General features: G+C 39.8%; 1 protein-coding gene across 1 annotated transcript; it reads left to right on the plus strand.

Annotated features, from left to right (window-relative positions):
* Positions 1 to 527: 527 nt before the first annotated feature.
* Positions 528 to 2,959, plus strand: LOC120359218. The gene is made up of 2 exons (XM_039456025.1): positions 528 to 634; positions 2,278 to 2,959. The coding sequence occupies exons 1-2, from the start codon at positions 528 to 530 to the stop codon at positions 2,957 to 2,959; spliced, it is 789 nt and encodes a 262-aa protein (XP_039311959.1).
* The last annotated feature ends 7,927 nt before the right edge of the window (positions 2,960 to 10,886 follow it).

Genomic DNA, 10,886 nt, shown 5'->3' on the forward strand with positions numbered 1-10,886 from the left:
TTGGTAATTTAATACCGGCGCGGTTGTTAACGTTTCTTTCAGCGTTTTAAATGCATTTTGATGCTCCGCGCCCCAGACGAATTTTTCACTTTTTTTTGTCCGTGGTTAAAGGCTTAGCAATTTTTGAAAAATCGGGTATAAATTTTCGATAATACCCCGCTAGCCCTATGAAGGATTAAATATCCTTAACCTTCTGTTATACCAGGAACTGTCTTATCGCTATCAATTTCGTTGGATCCGGACGTATTCCGTCTTCCGTGATGACGTCACCTCTTTACGCAGAAACTCACATTTATTTGTCTGCAACTTTTAATTGTTACATCTCAGTTTTCGAAATATCGCTGTCAACCGTTCGTTGTGTTCCTTTAAATTTGCTCCATATATAACAACATTGTTTAAATAAACGAGGCATTGCAGTCCTTGTAACCCTGTTAGTACCGCATTCATCAGCCTCTGAAACGTGACGAACGCGTTTTTTAACCCGAACGGCATTTGATTGAATTCGTAATGTCCGTGGGGCATTGAAAATGGCGTTCTATTTTTATGCTCCTCCATCATTGGTATTTGGTGGTACCCCAACGCTAGGTCGAGGGTGGAGAAGTATTTTGCGTTTCCCAGCTGGTACAAAATTTCTGTAATGTTAGGTAAAGGGAACAAGTCACCGATAGTTAAGTCATTTAATTTGCGAAAATCTGTAAGTAGTATAGTAAGGCGGATTCTAACTCAGGGATCTGAGGGGGGCGCAGGGAAGGGGGGGGGAGGGAATTTCACGGCACGCGTCTTTGCCGTACTGATGATGTCACGTGGGGGGAGCGGGAGGAACATTTCACGGCATGTATTTTGTCGTGCTAACCACGCCTTGAAAGGAAGGGGCGATGCCACCTCGCGCCTGGAAGGGAGGAGGCGATACCACCTTGCGGTGTTAGCATAGGTGACATCACTAAGGAAGAGCACTGCGCTCTCACTCCTTCTCTGTATGCCTTCTTGATCGCACGCCAACGCTCTCAATCGCCGTCTTGGAGGGGGGTGATGCCACCTCGCGATCTTAATCATAGCATAGGTGATGGAAGCACACATGCGTTTTCTTTCTCGCTCCCTTCCATATATTGCGCTCATCTTTGGTACAGCAGACGCTGCGATGTGGTGTGGCGATGCATCATCTTCCTTCCCCCATACGCACGTTTTATCCTTGCTCGCTTGCTCGTGCTCTCCCACGGCTTATCTTATACTTCGCACGCTAATGTTCTCAATTGTACGCGTTCTTATTTCTAAGGTGTTCTCAGGAATGGAAGAGAATAGGGAAAATAATAAGAATAATTTGTTTGAATCTAATATATTTATTTTTTTATTTTATTTATTTTAAAAGGAATACATAGCCTGCAATCGTTCGCTAAAGATAGGAAAAATAATCAGAAGTTTAATTTCAATTTCGACATTTTTATTATTATATAAATTTGCACATAACATGATTATAACATTTTATTTGTCATTTAACACATCATATGCAATATTCACATTTGTACATATTATAATATTTTATTTGTCATTTAGCAAAACGTATGCAATATTATCTGAAGCATAAGTTATTAATTCACATTCAATATGTAAACTTTTATCATAAATTTTTCGCAAAATATTTACTGCATTGTTTTTATTAGTGATGCAATTCTGACGCAAGTAAGTTACCAAATGTTTATATTTTTCAGTAACATTATTCATATTCTGACACAGTGCGAAATATACATGTTTGATACAATGCTCAAGTTCAAACATAAATGATACAGTTGCAGGCTTCATGCAAATATAAGTATTGTGTAATGTTAATTTTATAATATGTTCTTCACGCAGTTTAATTTGCTGCACAATCAGCTCATGAATCAATAATGGTGCCGTTTTCGACTGCATAAGTCCCTCGATGTCCATACGTTTCTCAATCAACGATCTCCACTTTAAGGCAGGTTTTATAAGGCACAGCAATCTGATTTCCGCGGTTGTGACCCAGCACCAATTCCACTTAGGATATAGATCCTGCGTTGATTCCGATATCCAACCAAAATAAGGATTTTTGCGATTTATACCAGATTTGTTGGCAACAAAAATATGGATTGTTAACCGAGTGGGTTTCAGGATAGATGCCACGTGCGTGTTGGGCACTTTGCCGACGTTTCGCAAACATTGCTGCTTGCATCATCAGGTCTAAGAGCTCCGATATCTTCACGCAACCTCCAATCACCATCCTTCACAAAAGAATTCAGTTATCAACTCATTGGTATACAGAACCCTCACAATTTCTGAACCAACGTTCCTGGATAAGGAGTTACAATATCTTAATCAGATCTTGACTAGGAATGGGTACAACAGCAAGAACATTAATCAGATAACTAAGAGATTGAAGAACAAGATCTCCAGTCCCAACGACACCAAAAATCTGGATAAAGAAAGAAAAAAGAAAATGACGGTGATCCTTCCGTATCTTCAAGGTACAACAGAGCGCATAGGCAGACTTTTGAGTAAGCATAACATCAGAGTAATCTTCAAACCCCGGAAGAAAATTGCTCAATTACTCCCTAACTCCAAGGATCAAAGACCAAGCCTGGAAATTCCAGGTGTGTACAAGACATCTTGCGTCTGCAGAAAAGTGTACATAGGAGAAACCGGGAGAAAAATCAGTACATGGATCATGCAACACCAGAGGTGTGCCAAATACAGCCACTTTTCACAATCAGCTTTGGCGGAACATTGGATGGAGACTGGACATGCCGTACAGTATGATAAGTCTACCATGTTGGCCCCGTCACAAGGCTACTTCGCCAGAAAATATCGGGAAGGTCTGGAAATCTTAAAACATCCTGACAACCTCAACCGCGACAAAGGCCTTCAAGTAAATCCTATTTGGCATACCGTTTTCCCGGGTTTTTTAATTTACCGGCCAGTCAATCAAAACGCTCCGATTGGCTGACCAAGTCAACCACCCCACCCCAAACCCCACCGAGCGCAACGGGGATATATAAGGACTACAACAACCGAAGAGAGCTCAATATCGGAACTCTCAGCCCTGATGATGCAAGCTGCAATGTTTGCAAAACGTCGGCAAAGTGCCCAACACGCGCGTGGCATCATCCGGAAACCCTCTCGGTTAACAATCCATATTTGTTGCCAACAAATCTGGCATAAATCGCAAAAATCCTTATAACACATGTCAGTGTTTACATGATCGTTGTATACATGCTTCAGATTGGTGAAACCTTGTTTGAACATAAATAACAAATTCGCGTTGTCACGTATAAGATGCTTCGGTATCTTGGCATACGTCTGACAGAGATAGAAGCAGTCAACGTTAGCACATCGACCCTTTGCAAAGTACTCTCTTATCGTATCTTGCTTGTCGTACCCTATGATCAGAAAGTACCGGGAATTTTTAAATAAAACAAAATAGAGTTAAATTTCAGGCAAATTTATTTTATCTCCTTCAAAATATGATCCATCTAAAGCAACACACATGTGCCGACGCTTGACCCAGTCCTCCATGCATCCTTGGTAGGCCGACGAAGGGATGGCCTTTAGTTCCCTCGTCGCATTCTCTTTGATCTCCTCGATCGACTGAAATCTCTTTCCACGAAGTGGCAACTTCAACTTGGGGAACAAAAAAAAGTCGCACGGGGCCATATCAGGTGAATACGGTGCTTGCTTGATGGTATTTACTTGATGTTTGGTCAAATAATTCAGTACAATTCGGGCTCGGTACGATGGTGCGTTATCATCATGCAAAATCCAAGAATTGTCGGCCCACATTTCCATACCCAAAACATCAACCACAATATGCTGTGCCGTTCCATATGCAATGCCAAGTTCACTAGACATCTCTCTTAAGCTGGTATGACGATTTTCAATTTCTTTCACTTTCTTCACGTTTTCATCGGTGTTCGACGTCGATGGACGTCCGGAACGAGGGAAATCTTCCACCACTGTACGACCACTTTTAAAGTCTTTATACCACTCGTATGCTCTTGTTTTTGATAGAGCAGATTCGCAAAATGCTTTTTGCAACATTTTCAGTGCATCGGCACACGAAATTTCGTTCGCAACACAAAATTTCAAACAAACTCTTTATTCAACAAAATTATTCATGGTAAAATGCGGCAAAATGAAAAAAGTTGACTAATGTAAACAAACGCCAGACAGACACTAATGATCGGATGGCACTAAAACCTGACAGATGTGCGCCTTAAGGTCGTACCAACATAAGAAAAAAAAATAAACCGGTTTCCGCATGCGCGGTACTTTTAAATAAAAAATTCCCGGTACTTTCTGATCATAGGGTATACTACATCATCAAACATAAAGATGGAATTCGGAAGCGCTTTGCTCGGAGAAATGACATTGCTGTTGTTGGAGAATGCAAAATACCCAACTTTTTCAATCGGCGTTAATAAGTTTTCCAGATATCGATATTTTGGCTGCTGAAGCGATTTCGAGAACACATACACGTTCTCAAAACGTACACCGTGCGGGTTTTCCAGCATGCTTATCAACACGTTTGTCTTGCCACAATTTGACGGGCCGCAAATGATGCCACGTATAGAAATTGGTAGCATATTTCCATGTCTGGGTGTTTTTATTTCGGATGTTACTTTATCATCAAAATTAATTACTCTGATTGCCTGCGGTTGCTGCACAAACCGCATATTTTCTTTCCCTCTACGGTAACAATAAACTGAAGAATATCTATTGCGGGTAGCTTCTATTTATAGAGGCGCGTAGAGTGTAATCGCTCAGTATGCAAAATATTTCTTATTGTGTCAGATATCTGTGATGTACACAGTTTGACTAGCGAACAGTTGAAATATATACCAACAGTTTTTTCTTTCTACAAAAGTTTCACAATTATATCGATCATTTATGGGACAAATTGCCCAAACATATAAAAACAGATTTGGTGGTTCAACAGTACCTTTGGTGTTTCATACATTATAATTTACCGTCTCAGCATACGCATATAAACGGTCCGGCACTGTTGAAAACGAATTGCTGCGAATGCCTGCAAAAGGCTGCGGTTTGTTAAATCGCGCCATTAATGCACTTCCTTTCCAATTACATATCCCCGGTTATCAGTATTGCGGTCCAGGAACACGTTTAGAAGAGCGATTGGCTCGAGGTGACCGAGGCATCAATCCATTGGATGCGGCGTGTCGAGAGTATAGACTATTCGCACAGCAACGATCTTGCGAAAAGACACGTGGCTGATAATATACTCGCCTCGAAAGCACGGAAACGCATTACAGCAAGAGATTTAAGTCTCGGAGAGAAAGCTGCTGCGACAGCAGTTTGGGCGGCTATGAAATCCAAGATGAAAATCAGTATGGATCTGAGAAGAGAAATCAAAGAAGAAGAAGACAATGCGCAAGCGGATACTTCCGGTAGCAAAACGTGGTGGTATCCTATCCGTCCTGCCATTGTTGAGAGTTCTCGGGTCATTGGTTGGTAGAGCGGCTGGAGTAGCGAAGGCTGTAAATGATAACAAAGCGGCACAGCGTCAACTGGAGGAATTAAAACGTCATAATCGTATCATGGAAAGTCATGGAGCTTATCTCGCTTCGTATAAGGGCGGCCGAAGAGTATCAAGAAGAAAAAAAAAATCTCGATAAAACATTAAAAATGCCAAAAGGTGTTATTACAAACCTTGAATTACTTCAACTAGCAAAACGTATGCACATTCAACATTTCCGAGGAATTTTTATGCGTTCTTTATTACCAACGGGGCGGGGGGAGCACGCCGAAACGAGAGCGGTATCACGAATTTGGACAATGTCGAAGGACCGGGTACTCATTGGGTGGCGTACGCATAGAGGGGAAATCGTGCTATATATTTCGACAGTTTTTGTAATCTTCGACCACCACAAGAATTGGTGCGACACTTTAATAGTGATGTGACACGTATCAAGTACAATCACGCGCGTTATCAACGTTACAATCAAAGCAACTGTAGTCAACTATGGCTACGTTTTCTACAATTGGTTGACAATCAATTTAAAGATCAACATTTTGCTATTTAACTCAGTATACAACATGTCACTGACGTTTACGTTAACCGGCAAAAGTTACATCCTCGCGGTAAGCTACTTTCCAGCTGTAGATTTAATCAAAGGTGATTACGAGCTCGGTCTGACAGACTTTGAAACCTACAATACGATATCTAATACAAATTCCTCGAATAACAAATTTTACTATGACAAAGACGACAAGAAAATTATCATTCCCAAAGGATTGTACGAACTGCGTAACATTGACAAGTATCTAAGACATGCAATATCTCGAGTCCCAAACGATGTTACTAGGAAGAAGTTGCTTCATAAAGAGATCGATGAAGACGAGGCTAACGAGATTATGATTCGCGCCAACAATAATACTATGAAAAGCAGGATCAAGTGCTCTTATCAAATAAATTTTACCAAATCCGACAACATTGGATCGCTGTTGGGATTTTCCTCAAATCGTATGCTTGAACCTTGACAATGGCACAAATCAGACTTACCTATAAATATAATCAATGTAAACATTATTCGCATAGAATGTAACCCAACCGCTGGTGCGTATAGCAGCGACAAGTGCATGCCTACGATACATGAATTTTCACCGAGTGTTCTTCCCCGGTATAAAATCTTGGAAACGCCTGCACAGATCATTTATCTTCCGATCGTCGTACGGAGCATTACTGACTTGACTATTCTCATTGGGGATCAAAACGGTCGATTAATTAATTTCCGCGGAGATTACTGTTAGATTGCACGTACAAAGACGATAACGTGATCACGATAAGCTCGTGCTGAATGAGCAAGAGCGAGACACAATTTGCAACAAGAAGATCACAACAATCAAAAAGACAGCAATCAAAAATATCTAATTAGTAGTATAGTAAGGCGGATTCTAATTATGGGATCTGAGGGTGGTGCGGGGGCAGGGGGGAAATTTCACGACGCGTCTTTGCCGTACTGACCGTGATGATGTCACGTGGGGGGAGCGGGAGGAACATCTCACGGCATGTATTTGTCGTGGTAACCACGCCTTGAAGGGAGGGGGTGATGCCACATGCCTACTCGCTCGCACGCCAATGTTCTTTTTGCCGTGCTAACTGCGTTTTGGAGTGGGTGATGTCACCTCGATTTGTGCGGGGACAGGGAGAATTTCACAACGAGTCTTTGCCGTACTGACCGTGATGATGTCACGTGGGGGGAGCGGGAGAAACATTTCATGGCATGTATTTTGTCATTCTAACCACGCCTTGAAGGGAGGAGGTGATGCGACCTCGCGGCGTTAGCATAGATGACATTACGTAAGCACTGCGCTCTCACTCCTTCCCTGTATACCTTTTTGCTTGCACGCCAACGCTCTCAATCGCCGTCTTGGAGGGGTGATGCCACCTCGCGATGCTTATCATAGCATAGGTGATGGAAGCACACATGTGTTTTCTTTCTCGCTCCCTCCCATATATTGCGCTCATCAGAGGCTGCGATGCGGTGTGCCGATGCATCATCCTCCTTCCCCCCCACACGCACGTTTTATCCTCGCTCGCTTGCTCATGCTCTCCCACGGGTTATTTTATACTTCGCACGCCAATGTTCTCAATCGCACGCGTTCTTATTTCTAAGGGGTTCTCAGGCATGGAAGAGAATAGGGAAAATAATAATAATAATTTGTTTGAATGTAATATATTTTTTTCATTTTATTTATTTTAAAAAGAATATATAAAAATGGTTTTATTAACAGATTATTTATTAAAATTATTTATTTTATTTTTAATATACACAAATAATTAAATATTTAAAAAATATAAGAAAATGGAAAAAATTATTCAAAATAAGAGACTAAAAAATTATATAAAAAATGATATGAAAAAATATATAAGATAAATTGATAAAACATAAATTGTGTTATGCGTGACATGGCAACGTTATCCTCCTTGTCCTTTTTCTGCTTTGTCCTTCTCCTAGTCATTAGGATAAGCGATAAAATAAACTAATAGATTATAAAGCGCAGTAAGGAAATTATGGAGAGAGAAGGAGAACTTACCTTAAAAGCGCGGTGGTACAATCCGTACCACACGATGACCACTAATGATGTTTACTTCGATCCGGAGAGAATAAGGCATAAAGTGGGATCGATTGTATTCTTCCACCTCCGGATCTGCTGCTTGCCACCATAATGGTGACCCTCTACGGAAATGTGGTGCAACTATCAATTCTACAACCACTCGAGGAAGCTCCCTGATCGAGGTTTGAACAATTTGTACACAGGCTTGAGTAGTAACTAGTTAAAAAGTTAAAAAATAAGCGAAAAGTTAAAATTAACTTTTTTTACGTTAATTTTTATCTGTCTTATAAATGACAGTATAATACATCAGTATCATCCTCACTTCTTGTAAAATAAATTTTTAGTGCTTAATATAACTTTAACTGTGTTAATTTTTATTCATATAACTTTTAACGTAACTAAATTAATTTTATGTGCCATCAACTTTAACTTAATTTAGTTAAAAGTTTATTAACTTACCCAACCCTGTTTGTTCATTTCTCCCGAGCAAATGGTTGCGTTCTCTCGCCCAATGAGAACGCATACATGTGTACCATTTTGAAGGCGTGAAATACTGTTGACTTTCATCGCAGTTCATGGTGGCAGATTGACAGACTGACTGAGTGACAGATTGATGCGAGCAGAGCCAATTTATTTTTCAATCAAAATGTACGTGATTTATCTTCAAGACATTCACCTCATTGTTTTCATAGTAAAATGAGAATACCTCTAAGCAATTTTTTATCTTACCATGCAGCTTAAATTTTCGATAACACAAGAGACACGTTTTATCAAGAGGTATGACAGTGTCTTACACCAAGTGACCGTTGCATATTAAACACTTTTTATAACATGATCGCACTATTGAACGTGCATCATATGTCTATTGAACCGATATCAAACATCTATTAGACGTCTAGGTCTACGTCTACCATACGTCTGTCGTACGTCTACCGTACGTCTATCGTACAGCGACCATACGTCTACCATACGTCTATTGTACATCGTACGTCTATCATACTACTACATTGTACTACAGACGTTCGAGTGTAGTACGTTAGACGTTTGATAATAGTATGGTTGACGATCATACTACTACATTGTACTACTGACGTTCGAGTGTAGTACGTTAGACGTTCAATAATAGTATGGTTGACGGTTCAACCATACTATTATCAAACGTCTAACGTCTACGAATTATGTATTACAGGGAGAGATAAAAAAATAAACCATAAAAACGTTTATACATTTTTTATTTTAAAGCATCTTTTTGATATTGTAACCAATAATTGTATAATTTAAATACATTCTGCATAGCACAATTCTTAATATGTTTTGCACATCGTATAGTGTTCGCAGTATCCAAATTATTTAAAGATTCAATGTCTTCGTAATCAGCATCCACGGTCTCGATGATAACATTATTTCTTACATTGACATCAAGTATATTCTTCAACCATTCTCGTTTTTCATGCCCTTTAACGTATACGATAGCTTCATCATCGTTTTTATCATATACAGCTGTTGAAATCAGGTGCTTCGCTTTCGGGTACTGAACTATTCCATCTTCCATGGTAATCCATGGTGATAAGCAGTCAACCAAGAAACGCAAGATCTTTCGGATTTTGTCAATGCATTCCATGGCACGGAATTCGTAAAAATGTAATGCGTGAGAACGTTTCCTTGTTTCAATACCGCTACTTCCTTTACAATAAATTTTTTTCCAATGGTGAATCCTTGAAGATCCACAAATGTTGGCACAACCATGGCAAGTAATTTTTTGAGACTGTACCATATCAAAAAATATCTCGGTATTTTATTAAAGATATTTGCTAACGCTGCATTTTACATGATTTTGCGCACAACGTTAGACAATGGACAATATTCAATTACACGATCATGTAAGATAAGGCAATAGGCGATAGTGCTCGCTGGCAAATTTTCTTTGCAATCAAATTCAATGCGCACGTCCACAGTAGCACTTTTGATGGACTCGTTTTGCCGCGAGAAATCAATCACTGTAAAAGTTCCTCTTTGCAGAAATGTGACCACGTTAAGCAGCGTATCGTAGCAATCACGTCAATAATAAGATTTACGAAAACGTTGGTACATCTCAAACAGGATGGAGTATCTAGATTTACAAAAGTCTAGATTCAAGTCATCGTACGGATAAAATTCAGAGTTGAGATAAAGTTTCACATTGATCAAATTACAATCGTCAAAAAATGGTAGCATCTTGAGACATGATATTCTTGCGACCGGTCTGTAGTGCAAAGATAACGAATCGAGGCTTTTCTAATTGTATTGAAGTTTTAACAGCCCATGAATGTTTGGTTGTGCTCTGCAATAAGGGGTAATCATACAGATCCCAGGAACGAAAACTCATACTTAAATATCGTCCGCTTTCCAAAGCTCGTAGTATGGACAATTTATTGACTTCATTTAACGTAACATGTGGCATTCGCCACTGTACTTTGAACAATTCAATTTCCGGTTCCGTCGTTCTATTCGTTCCCACAATAGAATTGTTATCATTGCGCGCTCGTATCAAAATTAATTTATGGCGTGCATTAACAACCATGCGTTTGTAATCCTCGCAAAAGCCCAGCAGTAAATTTAGCAGCACGCAAAAATTGAAATAATTTTCCCACAGAGTGGACGACATGTCCCATCCGGCATTCTGCATTATAATTCCTTTGTCAAACGTAAGAGATACATAGTTCTTTAGAGTACTAGTGATTCGAACGTTTCTGTTGCGATCAATTTCCACACCGTTGATTTCATATCGAATTTGATCAAACATGAACGCTACACAATTA

Source organism: Solenopsis invicta, chromosome 12 (assembly GCF_016802725.1).
Source record: "Solenopsis invicta isolate M01_SB chromosome 12, UNIL_Sinv_3.0, whole genome shotgun sequence".
NCBI classification, from domain to species: Eukaryota; Metazoa; Arthropoda; class Insecta; order Hymenoptera; family Formicidae; genus Solenopsis; species Solenopsis invicta.